Source organism: Kwoniella botswanensis, chromosome 1 (genome assembly GCF_036426115.1).
Source record: "Kwoniella botswanensis chromosome 1, complete sequence".
In the NCBI taxonomy this organism is placed as follows: domain Eukaryota; kingdom Fungi; phylum Basidiomycota; class Tremellomycetes; order Tremellales; family Cryptococcaceae; genus Kwoniella; species Kwoniella botswanensis.
Window position 1 is genome coordinate 3,592,441 of NC_088599.1, and position 24,393 is coordinate 3,616,833.

At 46.0% G+C, this 24,393-nt stretch overlaps 10 protein-coding genes across 10 annotated transcripts; 4 read left to right on the forward strand and 6 right to left on the reverse strand.

The window, feature by feature from the left end:
• Positions 1 to 174: 174 nt before the first annotated feature.
• Positions 175 to 1,441, reverse strand: L199_001369 (uncharacterized protein; the record flags this gene model as incomplete). The annotated part of the gene is made up of 5 exons (XM_064887124.1): positions 175 to 279; positions 349 to 633; positions 708 to 791; positions 862 to 1,164; positions 1,280 to 1,441. 5 exons carry the CDS (start codon positions 1,439 to 1,441, stop codon positions 175 to 177), a joined length of 939 nt encoding a protein of 312 aa, XP_064743196.1.
• Positions 1,442 to 5,374: 3,933 nt separating this feature from the next.
• Positions 5,375 to 7,629, forward strand: L199_001370 (uncharacterized protein; the record flags this gene model as incomplete). Its single annotated transcript, XM_064887125.1, has 6 exons — positions 5,375 to 5,663; positions 5,735 to 6,058; positions 6,121 to 6,237; positions 6,298 to 6,996; positions 7,056 to 7,357; positions 7,435 to 7,629. The coding sequence occupies 6 exons, from the start codon at positions 5,375 to 5,377 to the stop codon at positions 7,627 to 7,629; spliced, it is 1,926 nt and encodes a 641-aa protein (XP_064743197.1).
• Positions 7,630 to 8,818: 1,189 nt separating this feature from the next.
• Positions 8,819 to 9,693, forward strand: L199_001371 (uncharacterized protein; the record flags this gene model as incomplete). The annotated part of the gene is made up of 3 exons (XM_064887126.1): positions 8,819 to 9,253; positions 9,314 to 9,362; positions 9,431 to 9,693. 3 exons carry the CDS (start codon positions 8,819 to 8,821, stop codon positions 9,691 to 9,693), a joined length of 747 nt encoding a protein of 248 aa, XP_064743198.1.
• Positions 9,694 to 9,967: 274 nt separating this feature from the next.
• L199_001372 (uncharacterized protein) lies at positions 9,968 to 10,997 on the reverse strand (the record flags this gene model as incomplete). Its single annotated transcript, XM_064887127.1, has 2 exons — positions 9,968 to 10,225; positions 10,305 to 10,997. 2 exons carry the CDS (start codon positions 10,995 to 10,997, stop codon positions 9,968 to 9,970), a joined length of 951 nt encoding a protein of 316 aa, XP_064743199.1.
• A 404-nt stretch (positions 10,998 to 11,401) lies between these two features.
• On the reverse strand, positions 11,402 to 12,163 carry L199_001373 (uncharacterized protein; the record flags this gene model as incomplete). The annotated part of the gene is made up of 3 exons (XM_064887128.1): positions 11,402 to 11,756; positions 11,801 to 11,934; positions 12,002 to 12,163. The coding sequence occupies 3 exons, from the start codon at positions 12,161 to 12,163 to the stop codon at positions 11,402 to 11,404; spliced, it is 651 nt and encodes a 216-aa protein (XP_064743200.1).
• A 385-nt stretch (positions 12,164 to 12,548) lies between these two features.
• On the reverse strand, positions 12,549 to 15,177 carry L199_001374 (uncharacterized protein; the record flags this gene model as incomplete). Its single annotated transcript, XM_064887129.1, has 7 exons — positions 12,549 to 12,867; positions 12,952 to 13,130; positions 13,226 to 13,580; positions 13,678 to 13,784; positions 13,917 to 14,365; positions 14,436 to 14,946; positions 15,058 to 15,177. The coding sequence occupies 7 exons, from the start codon at positions 15,175 to 15,177 to the stop codon at positions 12,549 to 12,551; spliced, it is 2,040 nt and encodes a 679-aa protein (XP_064743201.1).
• Positions 15,178 to 16,104: 927 nt separating this feature from the next.
• On the reverse strand, positions 16,105 to 18,081 carry L199_001375 (uncharacterized protein; the record flags this gene model as incomplete). Its single annotated transcript, XM_064887130.1, has 9 exons — positions 16,105 to 16,271; positions 16,341 to 16,508; positions 16,564 to 16,693; positions 16,760 to 16,933; positions 16,996 to 17,142; positions 17,198 to 17,260; positions 17,318 to 17,766; positions 17,820 to 17,851; positions 17,906 to 18,081. The coding sequence occupies 9 exons, from the start codon at positions 18,079 to 18,081 to the stop codon at positions 16,105 to 16,107; spliced, it is 1,506 nt and encodes a 501-aa protein (XP_064743202.1).
• A 648-nt stretch (positions 18,082 to 18,729) lies between these two features.
• L199_001376 (uncharacterized protein) lies at positions 18,730 to 19,708 on the forward strand (the record flags this gene model as incomplete). Its single annotated transcript, XM_064887131.1, has 4 exons — positions 18,730 to 18,885; positions 18,947 to 19,098; positions 19,149 to 19,384; positions 19,446 to 19,708. 4 exons carry the CDS (start codon positions 18,730 to 18,732, stop codon positions 19,706 to 19,708), a joined length of 807 nt encoding a protein of 268 aa, XP_064743203.1.
• Positions 19,709 to 20,424: 716 nt separating this feature from the next.
• L199_001377 (uncharacterized protein) lies at positions 20,425 to 21,870 on the forward strand (the record flags this gene model as incomplete). The annotated part of the gene is made up of 5 exons (XM_064887132.1): positions 20,425 to 20,670; positions 20,727 to 20,852; positions 20,909 to 21,031; positions 21,099 to 21,650; positions 21,712 to 21,870. 5 exons carry the CDS (start codon positions 20,425 to 20,427, stop codon positions 21,868 to 21,870), a joined length of 1,206 nt encoding a protein of 401 aa, XP_064743204.1.
• A 427-nt stretch (positions 21,871 to 22,297) lies between these two features.
• L199_001378 (uncharacterized protein) lies at positions 22,298 to 24,335 on the reverse strand (the record flags this gene model as incomplete). The annotated part of the gene is made up of 11 exons (XM_064887133.1): positions 22,298 to 22,331; positions 22,390 to 22,575; positions 22,632 to 22,742; positions 22,803 to 22,872; positions 22,927 to 23,083; positions 23,143 to 23,589; positions 23,652 to 23,709; positions 23,767 to 23,827; positions 23,886 to 23,958; positions 24,013 to 24,056; positions 24,179 to 24,335. 11 exons carry the CDS (start codon positions 24,333 to 24,335, stop codon positions 22,298 to 22,300), a joined length of 1,398 nt encoding a protein of 465 aa, XP_064743205.1.
• Between the last annotated feature and the right edge of the window lie 58 nt (positions 24,336 to 24,393).

Here is a 24,393-nt window from a genome sequence, read left to right on the forward strand (position 1 = left end):
TCCGTTGAGTACTGATGAGAAAATGATGAAAGACACTCTTACATATAAACTAAAGTTGAGATGAGCAATTCAAAAGGTATATAGGGAGATCGATATGAAGAGGTTGATGGGAAACCATGATCGAACACGACATGTTCATGTGGACTGTACTAGTCGATAAGACAGAGACGACGCTTAATGGTCTTGTCTCCAAGGTTCAGAAACAGCGTTTGACGAACTGTTCTCATGGAAATTAACAGGTGGGTAACCCATAGCTCCAGCAAAAGGGGGCGGACCGGACTACAACACATGCAACACCGTGTCAGCGTCCATCCTGTCCTTTTCAGACAAAGTATAGTTTGAACTCACCTCTGGACCCCAAGGCATGTTTTCCCCGCTCTCACCTCTTCCATAAGGCATATTGTCCACATTGTACATCTGACTTCTTGGTAGGGCGTGCGGGGGAGGTGCAGTAGGAGGATACATGTGTCCTTCATACCTTACTGGATAATTCGATTCGATCTGTTGAGGTTTGTTGTTACCTGAGTTGTTCGATGATCCATTATTGTTGGAGTTGTTGTTATTGGAGAGTGAATGAGCCCTTAGGTCCGCAGGGAATGAAGAAGAGGAAACATATGGTGAGGCGTTTGGAGCCTTAAAAAGGAAAGTGGCGAAAAGAACATATCAGTAAAACTCATTATCATGATGGTAGTCGTCTCATCACTCACCGAAGAAGCAGATAAAACTCTTGATCGATTGCCATTCCCTGATGAGTTCCTGTATGGATCTGAGCTATCGTTTCCAGCGGGATTCTAACATATCGTTGACCATCAGTATACCCTTTTGTGATCCTATCATTGCATTTGGTACGACTCGACTCACAGTGTTTGACCTCCCTTGACCTTGCCCACTACCATGTCTAGGTGGCGGACTAGGCATTTGATTCTGCGGCCCGTTCCCGCCGCCGGGGTTCTCTTGACCATAAGTGACTCTAAGCGTATAAAGCTGTCTTCTCAGATCGGCATTTTCGTCTCGCAGGTAACTATTCTCATTTTGCATCTGAGCAAACTCGGGCGAGTGCGTACCGAGTCCCATCCGCGATGAACCAGGTGGGTAGGGGAGTTGACCGAGTTGACGACGGGCATCTTCAAGTTGTGCGGTGAGTACTTGAACGGATTCTTCGAGCTAAACAAAGCACAAAAACATATAACTCAGTATTTGCTAAATATGAGTGGCAATAGGAACGAAAGAAGAAAGGATCGCGTTTGATGATAGTATTGTAAGTGGGATGGCTACTCACGGCTTTCACTCTAGCCTTTTGTTTCTCCCTATGCCTCTTTTGGGCTTTTGCATTTCTGGTTCTACCGTCCATGTCGTCGCTCATATTCATGAGGGAAGTAGTAGAATTGCCTTTGAAGCTGGACAAGAGCGATTTGGATGAAAGGGAAGATGTGGGTGACATATTAGAGTGGATTGTACTGTAATAGGACGAAATCTTGAAAGATTTTATTGAGTGGAAGGTCGTGGAGGGGGAGAGAAAGAGAGTCAAGGACGATGATGGAGGTTGAAGAGGTAGTTGAGATAGACCAGTTATATATCTATCGACAGACAATGGAAGATGACTGGTTGGAGGCGACCGTTACTTGATGAACCAGATTTCGTGGATGTTTCAGCCTGTTAGCAAAACAGTTATTTGGACGACCGAGTTGTTGAAGATGACCGAAGAAAAGCAGTTTGCTGGAACTAGGGTTGTAAGACCACCGAAAGTGAATGAAAAGATCGATGAAAGGGGGTATGTATAGTGTAGTTATACCGAATCGGATCCTATCCTTCTGTCTATTCTTGAGTGATGGTGGAACGGTTGAGATTGTTGTCGGGCTGGATCGTAATATGTGAAACGATGATAAATGGTTGGGCGACGATGCAACTGTGCGTATCAGGAAAATGAGAAATAATGTTGTATCAGTTCAATCTTTGTCTCGTTTGGTTTTATTGATCCCTTTGAAGACGAAAAGGAGAACGCAAAGTAATGTTTGGGATCCAAAAGTGGAAAATAACGTTTAAAAAGGTTACCGGAAAGGTTTTGAAATGATGACGAGGATTGTTGGAATTGGATGGTCAAATAGAATATGAAAATGCAAGAAGGGGGTGGGTGAATAACTTGTTGGTGACTGACTGCTGGTTGGGAGTAGCAGCAGTTACAGGTTACGATTACAGGGATGTCATTGACCTGAACCTGAATCGGACCCCAACCCAACCTACGCTAAAACTCAGAGGTGGAGGAGAGCAGAGTAGAGTTGCGGACAAGGTTTTTATGGGGATCGGATTGAGGTGAGCTTGGAGATCGTGGAAGCAACTCACATTGACTCGTAAGGATGATCCTGTTTCTGTTATGTATTCTACTGTGTACAAACGATAGATACGATTGACTGTATGGGGATATGATCAATATGAGTATCAATTATGTTGAAAGGAGGAAGATAAGGAAGAACAAAATATGTACGAGAAGATTACAAAACTATTTATATAATATTTACTCTACTATTGGTCCTGTATCTGGGCTGATGACTGATAAAATACGTTTGTGGAATTCCCGATCATTGATGCCTGATGATTGACCGTTCGTTACCCATCCGATAAATTGAGGTGAGACGTCACGGCTACGGATTGATGTTTCTGATCTCGTGTCGTGTCTTACAGAGTAGGGATGGGATGGTGATAAAACGAACGAAGCGATGAAATGAGATCTGTCTTTGGGACTCTTGGGATCGTGTCTAAGGGTTTGGGCTGGGTTGTTGGAAGCAGTGTTGCGTTTCGGTGACTGTCTAGCTTTGCGAGGAGGAAACGAGAAAGGGGAGCAGACGCTCAGGTTTTTTTTTTGCGCAAAAACCCCTTGGATGTCTTACGTAGGAAAATCGATTGTGGATGTGGGGGTGTATTTGGGGATCGGCTGAATATTTCGCGGTAAACTTCTATCCCTCTTAAAGTCCCTGAGAGTCGAGTTTATTTATGTATTTTGTCTCGTCTCGTCCCATCCATCTCCTTTCGTTTCGTCTTGTCTCGCTTCTTTTACTCTTTATTCTGTTCCTACGAGACACCAAGTTCCCAAAAGACAATCCCGACTCCATGGCCTTCCCCGCCCGAGTCGATCGAAAATCATGTATTAATATAATGTATTATTTCTGAACCTTCCAGAAGGCAGGGGAGGGGAGAACATGGGAAAGCAGGAAAAGATGATTAAAAGAGGTGACACAACGATCCGGTGACTTGGTGACTACCCTGACCCTAGAAATATCAAGTAATATCACCCTCTCTTCTGTCGCACCCCTTCTTTCCCCTGTGAACCGAGGTATGGTATATGTCTTGGGTCTTGGTTTAGGTGATACATGTGATTCCTCAAAAGTTACCTTCGATCACTCATACTCATCCTGACTACTGACTCGGCAATATCATTTCGGCCCATCAGGCTGTTGTGGAATTGGAAGCATGCAGTGCTGGCCGGAGGGTTGTACACTAGTGTACAATCAAAAGAGGTAAATTACAAAATTACAATTACATTTTCATTTGCTTTGGCTAGCTCGCCTTGCTAGTTCAAGCACGGTTTGGTCTTCTTTCCTCTCGAGTGGGATCGTGTAGTCGGACATTTCCCAAGAGCTTCCTTTCATTTATGAGGTGATATAGGTTGTGCGGTAAAAAGCTTAATATAGGAGCAAGATGGTATTGCGGTGCGGGGTCAATTATGTTCAAATGCCGAAACATTAATTCACCAAAACCCTGTCGACGCAGAAACAATTCCTCCGATTGCATCTCATCCATTCAGCTCAGTAGAGAGAGGTTGAGGGTCCACCAATCCGACTCATAGCACAGTGGCTTTTCAAGGTAAGAGATTCATCTTCTTGTGAACATTCCCATCACATCAATGAGGCGTTGGGACATTTTGTCTCGTCGATCAGACAGACACCCACGATGGTTCGGGCGGGGAGGGGGCCACCAGCCAATCAACCAACCAGGAGAAATAAGGAACCAGGAAATCAGGGGCTTGTCGGGACCTTAAACCTCCACACCAGTGTACTTTGATATGACAGCTCAGGGTCGAAAGCTGAAAATGACATATGGTAGCGACTGTTCACGATCGTAAGATGCTGGCATGACGATCGAGTCAAATGACGGCAACCTGTGTGGGGACAAGGAGAATTTGCAAATTCATGACAAATCCATTCCGTAATTTCACATGTCCGAACAGCAGCTCAGATACCAGCAAAACCAGCAGATACCAGTGTATTCGAAGAGGATGGATCGGAGACTGTGAACATGTCGTTCTTCGAATATCTTTCGGCTGTTAGACTGAATACAGATGATGGGGTTTCGGCTTGACTTGGGATCTCAAATGGCCAATGACCGTGTCAACCAGCGTTCCATGGGAAATGGACCGATGCAGAAGGGATGACGACAGAACGAGTTGTAGTGACAAGAGGGAAAAGTACCTTTCAAGGGAAATAGGCGTGTGAGGTATTACTCAATCGCCTAACCGATGAGACTTGACGGTCTGACAAGATATTCATACGCCTGACTTGCAATCGGCCGATCATCTATTCTTTCATGGTTCATCCATCGAGCCAAGAACACACTACTGAATAGTCTGAAAGGTAATTTATCATGAGAAAGGAACAAAATCCATTCTATCCTACTTGCTACGCGAGGTCACGGACCATGATGGTTACGTACTGAGCGAGGTCTTTTTACTCGATCCCCTGGTCTCGCCCTCTGCCTCCTGATTACTGATCATATCCGCAGTGCATTTAGACGGAATCCGCTCGACACATCCGCAACGCGAGCGTGTCAGGATAAGGGATAATTAGGGACTTAACGATATCTGATAGATATTAGAGTCATCAACTCAGGCCCAAAAAAGTCCTCGGTTCCTGTCATGATCCAGAGCTCTCATTGTTGAAGACGACCTCGCTTGCAGATAAGGGCTCGATCCTTCAAGGGCCAACTCACGTACTGAAGTCTTGGCATAGCACCCGGTTAAAGCGCCTTTCTTATGCTTAGTATGGCATATCAGATAGGAGAAAGAGGGGAGATGACATCTTCCGCTCCCAATTAGACGCTCCGTGTAAGCCGACTATCACACTGTATTCCTAATTAGATCAGACTGCGGCCGATGACTTCTCGTCAAGACGATCAATACAGGTACGATTGGGGCAATCAGTGGGAACTTTTAATCGGACTGCGGCCGATGACTTCAGATAGGACACGGAGCACTCCAGGATGAAGATTTTCTTGGTGGAGCGCGGTAGGTTCGATTCGCGAAAAAATAAAAAACAGATATAAAGCGGGGTGGGCGAAGCTTTATGCATCTGATTCCTCAACCTGCTCAAATTCAACTTACGGGATGTCGGCTAGAAGATCTGACGATCCCGTTGTACCAGTACTTGGAGGTCTTCCCTCCGCTCAACCCTCCACAGCATCAGTGTCGCTGCCTCACGAAGTCAAAGACTTAGATCACGATGAGAAGGATGGGCCGAGCGCTGAAGGTGGCTACTCTGACAAAGATGTCATCAATATTGGTAGTAAATCCAGAGGTGTCATCGAGATGGACGCTTTGCAAGCAAGAATGAACACCAAATGGCGGATCGTTATATACCTCTTCTTCATGTTCGTGTCATACAGTCTGAGTCTGGGTACGTACCGAATGACAATCGATGCTGTGATATTATTGAATTGAGGCTGATAGGAAAATGATACTTCGTAGATCAAAGTACTGCTACTGTATATCTCAACTATGCTGTATCCAAAGGTTTCAAGTTACATTCCCTACAGGCCTCAGTCACGGTCGTCACGTCCATTTTCTCCGCCATGGCACCTACACCGATTGCCAAATTTGCTGATTACTTCGGTCGAGTGTATGCCGAGATCGGTTGTCTCATCCTTTATACTGTCGGACAAGCTGTTATGGCATCAGCTAAGGGTATCGTCCAGTTCTCAGCTGGTAGTGCCATTCATACCCTTGGTATTAGTGGCATGTTCATGCTTCAAAATATCATCATTGCCGATATCTCTTCACTGCGAAATCGATGTAAGTATAGAGTCTCTTTGAGCAGTCCGTATGGGTCTATGCTGAACCTTCTCTTGCCACAGACTGGTGGTTGGTCGCCCCGTCCGTTCCTCAAGTTTTCAACTCCTTCTTAGGTGCGAATGTAGCTCAGTCGATGCTGGGTTACGGTAATGAAAGCACTTCTTGGAGATGGGGTATTGGTAAGTGTCGTTTCTATCCGAGTGCTTATCCGTATACAAACTGACCTCGTCTCTATATAGCGATGTTCTGTATCTTGATCCCGCCTATTACTACTCCGATCATCATCACATTATGGCGAGGAACTCGTCCCGAGAGAGCTATCCGACAACAGCTCAAGCAGATCAAGCGGGAAAGGGCCGCGCAAACATCTCTTGTCCAAAGGTTTTGGGCCGATGCGAAGGATATCTTCTGGAAACTTGACGTTATCGGTCTCGTTCTCTTTGTCGTTGGCATTGGGTTATTCCTTGTAACTCTTACATTGGCAAACTCTCGATTCAATAAATGGAGTGACGCCCACACTATCGCCCAGCTCGTTGTTGGAGTAGTAATCTCTGTCGGCTTTGTCGCTTGGGAAAGATGGTTCGCTCCTATCCCCTTGCTTCCCTTCGCCTTAATCAAGAGGAAGACAGTCGTTGGCTGTTGCCTGATCGCTTTATGGCATCCTCTTGCTGGACGATCGGTCAGCACATACCTTTACACGTATCTCCAAGTTGCCGCCGATCAGTCACAGGTCTCGGCCACACGAATCACAAGTTTCCCCACGATCGGTGGATGGGTAACCGCCGTCATTGGAGCTCTCATTGCTCGAAAATACAGAGTCTTGAAGCCCATCATCATTTTTGGAATGTTCATTGAAACACTCGCTACCGGACTGATGCTCCGATACAGGACCAGTCATAGTTCTCAAGCTGAGCTTGCCATTATTCAAGTTTTGCGAGGTATGTTATCATCTCTGACAATCCGTTGGCGAATGCTGATTGGTTTGTTCGACCTCTAGGTGCTTCCAATGGTTTTATTCCTTATCCCATTCAAGCACTCATTCAGGCCGCTGCTCCTCATGAACACCTCGCACTGGTAACAGCTGGTTGGACTGCAATTTACTATGTAGCTTTCGGCGTCGGTGCAGCCATCAGTGGTGCTATGTGGACCAATATTGTTCCGGACAAACTCACCGCCTACCTCCAAGGCAATGCGACTCTTGTTGCTGCTGCTTATGCCGATCCATTGACATACGCTACACAATGGCCCGTCGGAACATGGCAGCGAGACGGAGTTGCCAGAGCTCAAGATGAGGCCCAAGTGAGTACGCTGTCTCGAAATTGGTAGAAGTAGAAGCGCGAGCCCATGTTGATGACTTCTGAATTTGACTTCAACAGCGAGTAATGGTTATTGTCGGTACCGTCATCTCTTTTATTGGCCTACTTACTGCTATTTTCCTTCTTGAGAACCTTCGACTGCCCGACACTCAATCCCTTGAAGAGTCCGAAGAGTACATCACCGAGGCCGAGAAGAAACAGAAGAAAGCGTTGACCGTTGCGGTCGTTAGAGATGGGCCCGTTGCAGCCCAATAATTCGTGGCTTCTTACATGTCATGGTTTTGAAAAATGCCTTAACCCTATAATTCGCGAAACAAAATTGAAAAATATAGATATGAATGATTGACTTGCTTGATGCTGCAGACTAGCTAGGAAGCAGATACCCGGGAATCTGGTAGTTGCGGGAGGCGAAAGTCACGTCAACACGACGGCCAGCAGGCGAAAGTGAGGGAGCTATCTCGCTATTACAGTACCAATATTGAAAAGACGGATCTTATATGAAACAGTGGAGCAGTTGACTGCAATCTGTGTACTTCTATAAGGTTCACCATCTTGCTCAGTACCTGCCCCGGGTCAAAGGACCCTACCATATCATCTCTTGCACTCTTCTTGTCACACCTTTGTAAGTAAAAGTCCGTAGTGTCCTGAATATCCAATGAATCAGGACTGGGATCACGAAGTAGGAGGCTTCCGAAATGTGAGGCTTCCGATTGGACCAGTAGGTCCACGTTCAGAATGGGCCACGGATATTCAGTAGGTGATTCCAAAGAAGGGTATCAACGCTTGGTGTATACACAGGCAAGGGGCTGGCCTGGATAGGTCTAAAGTTTATAGATTCCCCAGTAGGAATCAAATCGAGATTCGAATCGTCAGGTCCAACATGGGGCCTTGAAAGGATGAACTGCAGTATGATCATTTTCAGCAATTTTACATACTGTACAGTATATTATGTGGCACTCGTCGTTTTTTGAGCAATCTATTATAAACTCAGCGACTGCATAGCACTTACCTTACATGATTTTGCGTCCTGATAGGATATGTAGGCTCTACAATACAGTATCCTTTGTCCAGATCTGTTGTGCATCTTACGAACGTTCTGCGAATTATTGTCTCAAGCTTCATCGTACAGTAAGAACCGTGCTGATTCGTGCATCCTTTTTACTGTACCACTGATTTAGACCCAACCGGCCTGCAGAAATAGAGTAGTCATGTTGTTATATATCATGACCATTAGCTTAAGATATAATATTCCGGCGATTCTCTGCATGTTACTTTTCTCTTCAACTCAGACTGAACTACGCTGGTAAAGATGTACAATTATCCCTTTACTTATGGCGACAACACCCAAAACACGTATCATGATCTGCCACAAAACTTTGAAGGGTGCGTGGTTCTACTATATGTATGTCTATCTCGATCTACATGCTGATCAAAAACTTTCACCATGACAAGGTATGAGCCTCAGGGGACCGATCCGACCAACGGGGCTGATCCAGCGCCTAGCTTCAATGATGGCTCACTAGATCATATTCAATTCCCGCCCCTTTGGCTGGGTCCCGTAGCTCATCTTCCTCATGAACCATACCAGCAAGTATATGATACACTTCCCACAGTTGACAAGGTACTTTGTGATAATTCAGCTGGGACGATGTGGGAAAATTCTACTGCCTGGAACAATCCAATTGCAAGTGATAATGCCACTGCACTGGATGAAACCCAGCCTCACTCTTCGACTGCTATCGTCGACTCGCATCGACCCAAAATTCCCTCGAGCAGAGATACCAGCCCTTTCTTGCAAAGTCCTTCTGCTCAGCCACAAAGCTTCGCTAAGATGACTAGCGTCACGGGTAGACCCAAACCTGCCAGTAAGAATACCACCGTAAGTGCTTACTGAGTCGTATCCGTATTGAACACAGCTACTAATGAGGGAGCTTTCCAGAACAACACTCGTAAGTCCACTTATTCTGCTGAGGAGCGAAAGCAAAGAAGTAAGTCCACTAATGCCATTAGAGACAATTGCAAAATCTGGCTTGGCTCACCATACATATTTTGTCAGACAAAGAAGCCCAAAAGCGATTACGAGACCGGAGGAACGATTATATCAAAGGGCTGGAGAGCGGGATCGCAGTTCACGAGAAGTTGATCACCCAAGCTCGAGCTTCATCCCAGCTGGCCACCTACGCGAGGAATGCTGAACAAGGGAAATATTATCAGCTTCAGGCTCTGTGCATAGACAACTTTGGATCTGAACATGAGTTTACGGATGAGGAGAGACAATGGATCGAGAGTGAAGCGAGAAATGGCTACTATCCTTCCTAGAGCTTTCCACTGACCTTCTTGATAGAAAAGGCTTGTCATCTCTTTTGTCAATAGTATTCTTTACTCTCCCCAGCTCCATCCAATGCAATGAAAGGTAAACCTCTACTCTGCTTACTACAGGAAAGGACAACATGCATTCGAGCTTGTTTCTGGAGATAAAGAGGACTCTTTCACAAGTCATACATCTCGTGGCTATCATAAGCCTTGTCTGCTACAGAACACCACATAGGAGAACAATGTACATTCGTCACCTTCTCTTCCCATGAGCAGCCTTTCAAGCTCGTCCATCGGCTAGATGGTCATCGTGAGATGGTGCCGCATCGTCGATCGATGCGTCCATGGTATTCGAGTTGACAAGAGTGACGTTGTTACCTAAGCTATCGCAAAACTCCCCATCCGGCATTGTCCCACTCTCCTTAGGGGAATCCGGCATCCGGGGCCTGGTTGGGATCTTGAATCTCGGTGGTATGAGTGTGAGCATCTTCTTCAAAAATCTGATCGGTGGCGATATGATGGGAAGAGCCAATAGGATCTGCTTGATCAGATCGATCCTGCGGTACATATGCGGTCAGCTACAACAGTCAAGGGGCAACTGTCTATACTACACTCACATCGAGACCCGCGAGCATGTCTTGAGCGGTGAAGCTCTTCTTACCTTGTTCTATCAATCGTTCCGTCCATAATTCATCGTCCACAAGTCTTCGCCAATATCTTCCTTTTTCGCTCAATTGATTGAAACTCCATTTACCTTCTTGACCCACCGTCATTTCAAAGGTTTGATTTTCGAAATCGATCCAGTAGGCGTATTCGCAGCAAAGCCAGTTGAACTCAAACCCGTTTCGGTCGAGGAGATGCTTGAGTTCGCCACTGATAATCTGCGGGAGACAGGGGGCACCTTGCATTCCTCTGAGGAGCTCAGACCAAGTGTGGGGGGTACGTCGTCGATGTTCGAACTCGGCAGGGTATTTCAGCTTGTCCTCCTTTTCATACGAGTCTAAATGGAAGTCTTTGGAAGTGTAGTGTTGGATGAGTTCTTCGGAAGGTGGTGAATCAAATTCTTCGTCGATCCATAAGATCCATAAGATGAGAGTACTTATCAGACCCTCGCACTGTTCCAGTGGGATACTGGTAGTTGAGCTTACCTCTTTCAATCGCTCGATCATCGACCATCTTTGTTCAGGTGTAAGTGCCAAGATGAACATGACGATTCGTACCCCTAACCTGTCAGGATAGGAATCATAATGGTTGTAACATGCTTTTCGCTTGGCGGCAACGATAAACCCAAGAACTCCTCTGGTTCCCATGTTGATAGCGAGTGAGCTTTGGCAGTAGGGTATGAAAGAACGAAGAAATGAAGAAACGATGGATGAGATTGTATACATATATACGTGTACGATTGAGCTGATGAGATGTCCTATGTAGACTGATTGTAGTTGACGGTAGTTGATGGTAGTTGATTCATCAGTTTGCCTGTCAACGTGCGTCTGTCTGAGCTGTTGTGTGCGCATGTCATGTATATACATGGATATGTTTCATGTTCAATGATGATTACCAATTGAATTACGACTTTTTTTACTCTTATATACAATTTATCTACCAAGGCTACCCTTTCGATCAAGTAGGTTTCAATTCTCACTCTGCGTATCTGGGATTCGATTCTTCCTGGATCTTCAGCAAGTTTAGCTTTGTCTTTACATATCTTTTCTGACTATAGAGGGAATATACTGACTCTCTCGTCAGCTTCTTTACTTTCCTCCTTTTCTTCGGATCCTCGTTGCTGCGTACTATTCGCTTCTTCGTTTTCCTTCTGTTTCCTTCTTCGTTCAAATTCTCTTTCTTGCTGTAAGTTGTCATCTACCAATTTACCCCAGAATCCCGAATCCAACTGATCGAAGTTCCATTGCCTTTCTTTCCCATCATCCATTATGAATACCTGCTTCTCAAAGTCTATCCAATAAGCCCATTCGCAGAACAAACCATCTTCCACGAATTCGGTACCATCGATGAGGTGTTTCAGGGATCCATCTAAAATGTATGGCAGACAATATGCACCTTGAGTTCCTCTACAGAGGCATAGTATCCATTAGGTTGTTCTTCATATTGATACAATTGAGATTGTCGAAAGATCTCTGGATTGGTCGCCTTGATATGTTTCTCGTATGGTGATAGATGGAATTCCAAAGATCTGTATTTCTCAACGATCTCTTTCGGTGCATCGGATCCAGATTCGACCCAAATGATCTATGCATTGACCCATCATTTCAGTATAGACCTAGACCTCCATCCGAAATGTACAGCTGGTACTCACCTCTTCAAGTCGTCTGATCATGGTTTCTCTTTGTTCAGGAGTGAGACCGAGGATGAATTTGACAATACCAACTCCCATTCCCTCCGGGTATGAATCGAATTGGACATAACATCCTCTACGTCTGCCGGAAATGGTGAAGCCGATAAGTCCTCGAGTACCCATTGTGGTAGATGCTTTGAGCGTAATAAGCGCGAGGAGATTATGAGGTTGGTAGTGAGGTTATATTCGATTATTCTCGATAGTCCGAGAAAGAAAAGAAAACAAAGAACAAGGATGAGAGAAAGATCTGTGACGGATTCTGTCATCAAGGTGTGCGTTGGTCTTCTTGTTTGGTTAGTGATGCATACGGGTTGACGACGCCACGTGAAGTGGGGATGAGTCAACCTTTGATGGTGATGACGTAGGATCCATCATCCCTAGGGCCTGTGCGTTGATATGGAGATACATTGGATAATCGTGATATAACGATATAACGATATGATGATATGGGTGATACAAGGTACCAGAATTACAACAATTTCCAGTCTTCAGTCTTCACGTACGTGATCTACTCCAACTCCTCCAGACTACTGACGATGATCTTGGCCACCTTCCAATTCCTCCTCCTTTCAAACACCTCTCTGATCCAATCCAACATCTCTGAGCTATCTCTTGGGGGAATATTATTCAGCGTCTCTATACAGCCGGCTTTAACCAATTGATAAGACACGAGTACAGCTTTGAATGCGAATATAGCCATCCAGGGAGCTTCGTCCGATACGTCTGTTTTGGTATCTAGATAGGTCAGGAACCAGCTTAGGTGTCGATCTACCGAAGCTGCTACCATAGGCGATGAGAATGTAGTTGAGGAATTGCTGAGACGAGCACTGCACAGATTTAGACATAGATCGTCGTGTCTTTAGCGATTGAATCCCAACTCCAGAGTCTGATATAAGGAAAGACACACGTACGATGCTGCTAAAGCCGCTTCCAGACTTCTTTCTACGACCCCATTCGTATGCGATGGAGACCAAAGTAACAGCTCTATCATCGCAGTGTGCCAAGTGGCTTGCATGAGTACAGACATCGGAGAAGAATCGATATTACTCTGAATGACTGGTTCGAAAGCGGTGAGAGAAGCATGTAATGCCTATAATTAAAAAAAAAAAAAAAAAAAAAACATGTCAGAATCAATCATTTTATGCTGGTCTAGGACGTCAAGAAGGTAGACGGCTGTACACTTACCTCGAATCTTTCTATGCATACCTTCCCAGTCATAGTTGACCAACCGGACATCTCCCTTACACTACTAAGCAAGAACAGGATGACCACCAATGATCCATGGGCATCGAAGGCTGACATGTCTAAAGATGGGTTGGGAGTCAAGCAGGATCGGACAGCAGTCAAATACCGCTGGGAAGATTGTTGCTGCTGTTGGTCGTTGATCAAAGTACGATAAGCCCATTCGGATGCCGTGTTGACTTGCCATATATCTTCTGAACATGGTAAATCATGTTTGATCTCAAGATGGGAGATGGTACGCGGTACTGAGAGGGTGTGATACCATAGTACGTCAAGGTGGTACGCAGCGAACAAGGTGCTAAGAATCGCCATGCAAATCAGCACTGCATTCTTATGATTTGTGATATCTATATGGTAGGCAAAGGAAATAGTGAGACAAGGAGAAATGGACTCACCGTTTATGACTTTCAGCTTTGACATACTGACGCCACAGTGTTTCTAGATCACCTGAGCTGGCTGATTGAGAGGGATACGGATCCGTCAGACCGCCTGTTCTAGCGAGCTGCAACAGGGTTACAAGGTCAACTATCATCCTAAGTGTTCATAAACTAATTTGCCTTGATCTGAGGCCGAGCCCTTCCCCCCGTGGTGCCGATACTTGTATTCCAGCATAGAACGTAGGATTATCACTCACCTCTATTAACCTATTGTGCATCCTGAGTCCATACGCACTATCAGATCCAGCCGAGTACATCGACGCGTGGATCTCCAACAACAAATATGCTTGGATCACATCCAACTTGAATGCTCCTTGATCATGTTCCTCCTGTTCCATCGCATCTAAAATCTTTCTTCCTCGGGTAAAACAATATTTCGCAATCTTGCTTCCTTCAGCCTCATCATCGCTAAATTGCATGCCAACGCTCAACATTGCCATTAAGAGGTATTCGGAGGTTTGAGAGATATTGAATGTCGGTCGATGAAGGAAAGGGAAATAACCTGAGACATGCTGGAAGAATAGGTTGACCCCGCTCTCGACCGTGTTCTGCGAAACGAATATGTCGTTGGTGGACGTTGAGGAAAGAGGGGACGTTCGGGATATTACCGTACTGGGTCTACGATCAGAAAAGGTTGGTGCTGAATCTACAAAAACAGGTCAGAAGTCAGCACAATGTTATGCAAATCCAATCAAAAATAGGTTGCAAATACCCACAATCTGATTGCCCTTGCATCTGGTCAATTCCATCCATCATACTGAGAGGTGGCTGCGACAGTAGAGACTCTATCCTGAACATCTCTTGTACAGGTATCGAGTTGGTCTCTACATTTACGTTGGTGTTCTTTTGGGGATATAGGGATTGAGTATAGCTACCCGAGGCTGATAAGTTGGAATTGGACTGATAAGCTGTAGAAGAGGAGGAGGAATGGGGGAAGATAGCTGAATCGAGTTGACTGAGATCATAGGAGAAAGGTGGTTGTTGTGCCTCCGGCTGCTGTTGGTCCAGATTTTGACCTGGAAGCGATTGCGTCGGAGAGATCCCATCCTGCTGATTATTATTCGAATTTGCATTGTCTTTAGGGGTCGTAGGTCGATCAGGATGCTGTTTCTTTATATGCCTTTTCCTCAAATCACGCCTGGCAAACACCTTGATACAATAGAAACAGGAGAATTTTGTGTTCTTATCAGAGGGTTGATGGAGTAAGGAATGCCTTTTCAGGTTCTCCTGTGAAACCGAAATTTCGAACGTCAGCACTGCCCTTGACTGTTCATGATCATGGAGACGCTTTTATCGAGATCATCATGAAGACTCGTGAGTGAAGGCAATATCACGCACATGTCTGGTGAATCTTCTTGAACATATCATACACTGAAATGGCTGCAATGTAACATCCCTCCCAGTGACTTGTTCGATCTCAGGCGAGCTCTGCTCGGAAGCTGAACTGTCCCTTTGCATGGTGCGCAGATGATCACACAATAGGCCCTTGATCAAGATATATCACCGATGTAAGAGACTCGGAGTGTTGATTTAAGATATATGATGTTATGAATGTCTATGATAGTACACGGAAGAGAAGCTTAGTGATAATCATGCTTCGTAAGAGAGTTAGAAATGTGATTTCGGTTGTTTGTAAGTGTAATCTTGCCAATGCTTGTTGGTGCATGCCTTGTGCTGTAAACTGGGGATCCCGCATAACTTTACTCAAGTACCCTTCCATTCTACCCTGAAGATGGGTGAGTATGATGGATCCTGGATATCTAGTAGTCAGTCAGATGATTTTGCTGCTATCTTATTCATCCGGTTTTCGGTCCGGGTGAAAATCTCTCTCATGAGGATTGGACAAGTCATCCTGCAGGAATGGCCACGTATACCGTAGATACATTCCAATCAGTATAGAGACATACCATTCAGATGTCTAGGTGTATGTATGTTCTACGTTTGCTTTGGAGATCATCACGAGGCCAACGTATTCTTATCTCTCAAAAGTCCACAGCGAATCAGGGAAGGGTAAGTGGTGGACGAATCATATTTGTGGCAAAAACAGTCTTCTTGTTGAAAGTGACCTCGTTTAGATATGAGCGCTGGGAATGCCGCCATTGGGCGATGGCGTTCTTACTGTATTCCGTAGATCATCTCAGAGGCTTGTCTTGCAGAATCGAAGAACAAATGATGCATACCTGTCTGATAAGTCTGCAATTCCTACTACTGAGAACAAACACGTACTACAAAACTGATCAACCGAGAACGCAGAAGAGACTATCAAAACTATAACTAGGAAGCTTCTTCCCTTCGCATCACAACACAACATATTTTCACAAGCTATGTATGAACCTGATACAAAGCTCTTCGAGGCAACTTCTCCTCCGGAACGAAGAAGACAACTTAATAACCTTCGTATCTCCATCCCATATCGATCATTTGTTGAGTGACACCGTATTTCATAGTCTCCTTTGCTCTCTCGCCACCTTCGTCGAGTTTTCGGTTTTGTTGGTGAAGGTAGAACTTGTATCCCGTGAGGGTTGCAGCAAAGACGACACCACTTGCAAGCACTGCGAGGCGTGAACGACAGTCAGCACTGGATCCTTTGGTGGGAACACCATCCAGAAAGTGAAACTTACAGGCTCCGAAAGCGGCAAAGTATCTTGGACCATTGTACCAGAGATAACTCGTCCAGATGTTTGAAGTACCGCCAATCGCATTCATCATGGCAATAGCAGCGGCCCTCTTGGCTACGGGCCGGGGCATGTGGTGGTTGATGGTCTTGTAGAGGAGGAGCTGGGGACCGACTGCATCGAAGGAGTCAGCTGGATGAGCGAGAAAACGGGTGACGAGTTAACTTACCACTTCCTGAAGGCATGAACATCATGGCCGTGTATCGCGCGGCAGTGTTGGTAGTGGCCAAGGAAATGATGTATGTGATTGATGCGAGAGACAGACAGAACAAGATAGGGAGATACATCGTGTTTTTCCTCTGCAGAAGGGAAATTGGGGAGTCAGTCGGAGCGTCACCCATAAACGCTGATGCAGAACAACTCACGTCACTGTACCAGGTCAAGCCACAGTAGAAGAAACCAGCGAAGACGTATGGTGGCGCGGTGAGGAGCAGAGTGTTGATCGAATTATATCCGAGGGTCTTGACAATGGTAGGGAAGAAGTTGGCAATCGAGCCCATACATTGAGACATCATGTTCATGAAGATGAGACAGTAGATCTAGCGTAATATCAAAAGTCAGCCCAGTACTTCGCATTGTGACGGAAAAAATTTTGATCTACCTTTGGGTCTTTCAGACCAATGAAGAAACCTTGCATGGTACCAATTTGTTCATTCCCTTCAGCAGCACCAGCTTCTCGCTCAAGTCGCCACACCGCCATATCTCGTTCGATGGGCTTGAGCATCTTGGCGTTGTGAGGGTATTCAGGCTGGACATCCCAAGTCAGTAAGATGACAAGGACATATGAGGCAGATCAGACCTACCAGGAATAAACCGAAGATAAGACCAAGTCCAACGGTGGCAACTCCCTCAATGATGAACAACCACTATTTGTAGCATCTGATCAGCATACAACAGGAATGACCACGAGAGCGTATACTCACTCTCCATCCTCTGATACCGTGAGCACCGTCAAGTTTGAGACATCCGGCCGCAATAAGACCACCAAAAGCGTTACCGACTTGTTGACCGATATACAACCCTGCAATTCTTCTTCCAAGCTCGTTCTTAGTGTACCAAGCGGACAGGAGGTAGATGACACCTGGGAAGAAGACAGCTTCCACTGCCCCCAAGATGACTCGCACGGCAAGAAGAGCGTTGTAAGAGTGCACAGCAGCTGTAGCCGCGGAGATTGACCCCCAGATGGTAACGGCAATGCAGATATAGGCACCAGGACGAGTGATGTGGGAAATGATCAAGTTACTCGGAATTTGGAATGGCAGATAACCGACGAACAAGATTGAGATCGAGGTAGCGAATTGTTGGGCGGTCATATTGAGGTCGTCCATGATACCCTGGAGCTTGGCAGCGGAAAGGTTCTGTCGATCGATGTCTGGCAAGGAGAAGGTCAGCATATGCTACCTCAAGTGATGAGGCTTGACCTACAGTTCAAGATGTAAAGAACACCGATGATGGGACTACGGATGAATGATCAGCAATGAGTTTGATACTTAGGCGATTTCACCACTTACAGGATGACCATATCGGCCTTTCGGACGATCTTCTTCTCAAGGACCCGTCGTTCGTCGTCGGTCAAGCCTCGAAGACTCTCTGGCATATGCGGGTTGGCATCATCAACACTTTGGTGCAGGACTGCCAATTCGACATCCTTGTCATCGATTTGTTTCGTTTCGGTGTGATCGGCCATGTTGTTGAGTATCCTTGGTTTGAGAAGTAATGGAAAATCAATGGGAAGGGATGAGGAATGGCTTTTCTGAACTCGCTGATAGGCTCAGCATATATATGATTTGGATTTCGCTCTATCGCCACATCCAAACTACGTGGATACCTTATCATGAGATCCAAAGATAGCGAACCTGGGGCATCCACATGACTCGGGAGGTGCTCTCCTCCTTTTGTACGAGATTGGGGTTTTTTGTTTGGTTAGCTCCTCTATCGGTGATCGGGGTTTAAGTCTTCACCCTTAAGTTCCGGGCCGAAGCGCTAACATTTTACGTTATTCTCGAGACAACTTGTTCCTGTCAGCACCTCCCTGGAGAGTTCGCTTCCCATAATCTCATGTCACTGTGCGTGTTATCTCAAGTGACAAGATTATCAGTTCGATAATAACTCCTCAACTTGTCCTCTTTGACTCCTCTGCACGTATGAGATAGACCGAATATGAGTGGATGAGATGTTAAGCTATGCATAAGGGGCGATATAATATGAATCGTATATATATCACGCCTTGCAAATTGAAGTTGATCGGATCTCTAACTTCCAAACTATTTTATACGCACTTTATCTTCCATTTGACACGCAAATACAACCGAACATTTCACAATCAGTCTCTACAATGGCTTCTTCATACCCTACTGCTCACAACACCGAGGTGCAAAACCCCAGACTCCGAGTCCTCAACAATCTGAGGAAGAAGGAGCCCGCTTTGTTGACTTTCATTGCTATTCCTTCTGTCCGACATGCGCAGATAGTCGCCTTGACGGGTTTAGATGTGAGTTACTCCTAGTATCTGCATTAGTCCTGGGCGTGGACGCTGATGACCAGCTTGACAGGGTGTGATTATTGATTGTGAACATGGTCACATCGGTGATGACTCCATGCACAACTCCGTTTCGGCTATTTCCGCCCTTGGTGTCAGTCCAATTATAAGAGTCCGAGGTACTCAGCCAGATATCCTGAAGCGAGCTCTCGACACCGGTGCCCAGTGAGTAGTAGTGCCTTGCCGACCTGGCTCTTAGCTGACCCTTCGAACAGCGGTTTGATGGTTCCCATGATCAACACAGCTGAAGAAGCTCAAGCCGTCGTCACCTACTCGAAATTCCCTCCCCAAGGTCTCCGAGGTCAAGGTTCCGCCTTCCCCGCTATCGGCCACGGCTTGACAACTCCAGAATACATGAAATCCGCCAACCAAACCATCTTGACCATCTTGCAGATTGAGAGTAAACAGGGTGTAGAGAACGTGGATGCTATCGCCGCTGTGCCAGGTGTCGGTGAGTTTAAAGAGGTTCATGAACTGCTTGTGAGGAACATAGACTGACTTTCAGTGCTTAGACTACCTTTTCATCGGTCCTAACGATCTCGCCCAGTCACTCCTCGGTTACACCCCTGCCAAAGGTGACGAGCCAGTATTTGTAGAGGCTATTGAGAAGATTGTCAAGGCTGCTAGAAAGCACGGTAAATGGGTTGGAAGATTGGTCAACGATGGACCTCTCGCTGCTGAAGCTTTGAAAACCTTTGACAGTGTGGCCATCACCGGTGATACCAAGGCTATCTCCAACTGGTACACTGCTCAAATCGCTTGTGTCAGACCTTGATTGTATGATTAGATCTTAGATATTTCCGTATGCATCTTACTGTATAATTACGATTGTTTTGCCTCTCGGCACTTGGGGAAAAGCAGAACAACCTCAATTGGCTTGCACTGTGTTCGCGTTGACATGTGGACACAGCTGAGTCACTATCCTCGAGGACTGCTGGTAACCTGCTACCGACAAATCATGCGTACGTTCAGATACCCACTTACACCCGGAGTACGGCAATGTGCCGAATGACATTAACTCTTGTGACGAAGGCGGCTACGTAGGGTGAGCGGAAATTGATGAATCGCTTATCACAGCCAGCTTGATGTGAACAAAGCTGCTGCTATAACCTCACATGACAAGGCAGGAAAGATCCAGATTTAGCATGATAGGTGGTTAGGTCAATCCGAAGGGAGGAGCACCTCTGAGAGGAGGTGACCACGGAGGAGGAGATACTCACCGTTTGATAAGTGATAGCCGACCGTAGGTAGCCGACGAGGGGCGCACCTCACGTTATCACAGGAGCACCTTTTGTGCCTGAGGAGAGTGAGTTATCTTTGCTCCTCAGAATATCATGAGATGCTCACGCATGCATGCACAGGCGCGGGCTTGCGAACGCCGGCGCAGACGTCTAAAGAAGCTATATAAGATGACACCAAGATGTCCTTTGCGATCCATCTCGTAAGCAACACATCTTCACTCATCTAATCAAACAATAACGAACATACAATATGGCTCCTTCAGCACCTTTCAACCCACCTGCCCCTGATGCTCCTGGTAAACCATACGTCGAGCCATGGAACATCCCACCAGTTACCAAGCAGACCGAGAACTTTGCTGAACTCACTTCCATCGACTTGTCCCTCCTCGATTCCGAAGATCCCGCGGTCCAAGCAGACCTTGTTAAGCAAGTGAAGAGGGCTATCCGAGAAGATGGTTTCTTGTTCCTCGAAAATTACGGTGTCTCCTTAGAGCAGGTAAGTTACCACTATCCACGACTATATCCAATTCTGAACTGACATTTTTGGGGTAGCTTCATAGGCAGTTCGCTCTTGCCCAATATACCCACACCAAGATGTCTCAAGAAGACAAAGATAGACTCTTATTCCACCCCGATACTGGTCGATGGGCTGGTTACAAGCACCCTTACGGATTCAAAGTAGGTCTCAAAACCAATTTCACCAAGACATGTTACTGATAAGTCTGTGTGCTCAGCGACACAAGGGACCCGCAGATGGTATCGAGCAGTTCAACTGGTACAAAGAGCAATGGGAGAACCGAGATTTGGTGCCCGAGTGTCTTCAACCTTTCTTGGATGAGATTGAAGCTTTTTCCACCGTAAGTGTTTTGTGCCGCGACATATTGTAGAAAGCTGTCACTAAGTCAAGCTGCTTCTCACATTCAGTACTTGACCTACTCCGTCAACAAACGACTTCTAACCCTCTTTTCGAGGGTTCTCGAGCTTCCAGACGATTGGCTCTGGGATAATGTGCAATCGAAAGGTAGCCCAACTGGAGAAGGTTACTTCCGACATGCTATTTTCAGACCAGTGCAGAAGGAGACTCAGGAAGCTTCCAAAGGTCTCCGGATGCACGGACATACCGACTTCGGGCTCACCACCCTTCTTTTCTCTGTGCCAATCTCATGTCTTCAGATCTGGGGACATGACGAGCAATGGCACTACGTTCCTTACAAGCCCGGAGCTCTCGTAATCAATATCGGTGAAACCCTTGAAATCGTCTCGGGCGGTCATTTCAAGGCGACCCGACACCGAGTGTTCAAGCCACCTGTCGACCAGCTCAACTCTGAGCGATTATCCATAGTCCAATTCAACAGTAGTATCGGCGAACTCCGAATGACCCCTGCCGCCGACTCACCCCTCATCCAACGAGAAGGCTGTGTAGAAGAACAAGGTGTCTACAAGGAGTTCAAGAGACTCATGGATGCTGGTGTACCCGTACGTCGCTTCTTGTTTTCTCATATAAAGTCCAAGGCTGAATTGTTCTTTCCATCAACAGGTACCAACCAACAGTCAATGGCGAGAAATTCAAATTGCCGAGGCTACCGATCCCACTGATACCGTTAGGAACAGTATCGGTCAAGATCAAATCATGCTCGACGGAAAGCTCTTCCAGAAACGAGAGTATTTTGGTGTCAAAGTCTTGTTACCTGTATAAACGGTCTTTGTTGTTTGTTATTGGCTTGCGTCCATGTTTTCTTTTGTAGTATTATCAGTGCGTTCTAGCACGTATGCCGCATGCATCGGTTTTCTATATAACATCGCTGCACGTCATGTATTGGCATTGAAGCACATTCAGATAGATTGACACGCACCCTGACTGGTCTGAACCTCCAACCAATAGAATTCCAAAGTAAAGCCGTGATAATGTCTTAATGCATAATTTTCATGAAAATATGATTTTATTAATCCGTTATATGGATTTGTGCTTGTGATTCCTGTTACATTGCTAGGTGACTATGGAATACAATTGATCGTTCTCGCTTCAATCTCATAGTCGTCTGCGTCTTTCGTCTCCGCATGCCACTTCAGGGGCTTTTTGTGATCTTCTCATTGTCCAATCTGCTTTTTCGCGGCTCAATAACTTAGTTACCACTGTTGTCTGCGCAACTGAATGGGCTATTGAAAAGCATGGGATCAGCCACAGATATCCCAGACCGGTATGAGCCTTACTTACCTTCCTGCATCTCCACTGTTCAGGTTGTCGTTGATGACCACGACAGCGGCGTAGGTACCGGCCACCATCAAGAAACAACCGACGACGAAGAAGATGGCATTCATGGCCATCATCAAGTTCCACTTTCGGGTACCTCTTTTGGTAGCTCTCCAATTGTCCCACATCCACATGTATGCTTCCATTTGACTTTTTCCGAAATCAGCATTGGGTCTAAACAGGTACACAACGTCCAGCACACTCACATGCAGATAAGGGTACCAAGTAGAGCACCGATCAAACTGAGCAAATCATTAAAGAATGGAATGGCCTCGGCAATGATGAATCCGATACCACAAGTAAAACCGACACATCCGCTAGCGATCGCGGTCAGCTTTCGGCTGTTCTCGATGGGATAATATGATGATGATACTCACTACCAGACCATATAATGCACAGGGGTGTTTTTGGACAAGTGTCGGGAATTTCTGAGAACTCGAACAAAGACTGCGACGGAAGTCAGCATGGCCCCATATCTTTACATTTGACAGAGTGGCTTACCATATTTGGCTGCAGTGTGGGCGTAGAGCAGACCGCCGACGATCAAACCTGGAAGGGCAAGACCGTAACAGACCTTTTTGACGATGAACCCAGCACTTCCAAGAGCGGGTGAAGCAATGTATTGACCGACGAAATGGTAAGTCACACATCCGACAATCTGTCCAGCACAGTCCATTTAGCATAAATGGGCCGACATCGAACCAAAAAAAAACTTACAAGGTAGATCATGGTGATTAAAGTCTGAGCGGCCACCACACTTTTGGAGTATTGAGCGGGTTCTCTCATCTCTCCGACGATATTGAAGAAGTTTGGTGTACCGGCGTAAGCGAATACAACGATGGATACAGCATTGATAGCATCGACGAAACTGGGTTGAGCCACGACTTGAGTGATGATTTTGAAATCACCATCAATGGGAGCCAAACTTGGTCGGTCGGTTAATCCAGCAGCGATCATCAAGGTGATGACTGCTGAAAGGATACTGACAAGACCGACCCAGCCTAACCATGAGATACGACCGAGTGTTTGGATCGAAGCGAACACTGCGACGATGACAGCACCGATTACAGCCCAAACCACGGTACAGGCAGCATGTTCGGTGATGGTGTTGAATGCCACGGAGATGGATAAGAATGACGCTCCAGCAATAGCAACGACTTCGAGCTACATTTGATTCGAGAAAGAGGTAAGAAAGCGTCTTCGACTCGGACTCAGGGGCAACATACCCAAAATGCGAAACCGATGACCTCTCGGCCGATAGGGCCAAACATGATATGGGCAGCACTGCAAGGGATAGTCAGCTATTCACTCCAATATCCTTCGTAGTATCGCTGGACCTACTCTGCGACGGTGTATACCTCAGGATGGTTGAGCTTGAAATACCCAACCACCAAGTCCGACCCTAAAGAGACATAGTCAACGTGCTGTTGCTTCTCGTAGCATAATGACATCCTACTCACAGGTTATAATCACAGCAAGAGCAACGATGACAATCACACCTGGGACGAAGCCCAAGGTATCAAGTACCGCAGGCTAAGTTGATGATCGGTCAGCGCCGTCCGTCCCGTTTCGCCTGTACAAACTTACAAGACCTAAGACACCCAAACCGATTTGAGTCTTGAGTTCTAGTACTGATGCACGGATCCTAATTTGATCAGCTTCCGCTTGTGTGGTAGGTCAACTCACCATCCGAGATTCCGATAATTTGGTCCATCTTCATCTATGGTACCCCACACTGCATCGTGTATCTTACCATCTTTAGGTACGCTCTGACCGTTTTCGATATCCACCGGATGGGTGATCTCGGTCTGACCTGGGTATTCTTGATTCACTTTATCTGATTTACGATCGTTCAAAGCATATGACTGAGTTGTTGATGATTCAATATCGATAGTTGATGAATGCGACATTATTCGTTAAGTCAGTTGTTTCAAACGATTGGGATTTTGTCCACAATTGCGAAATGTG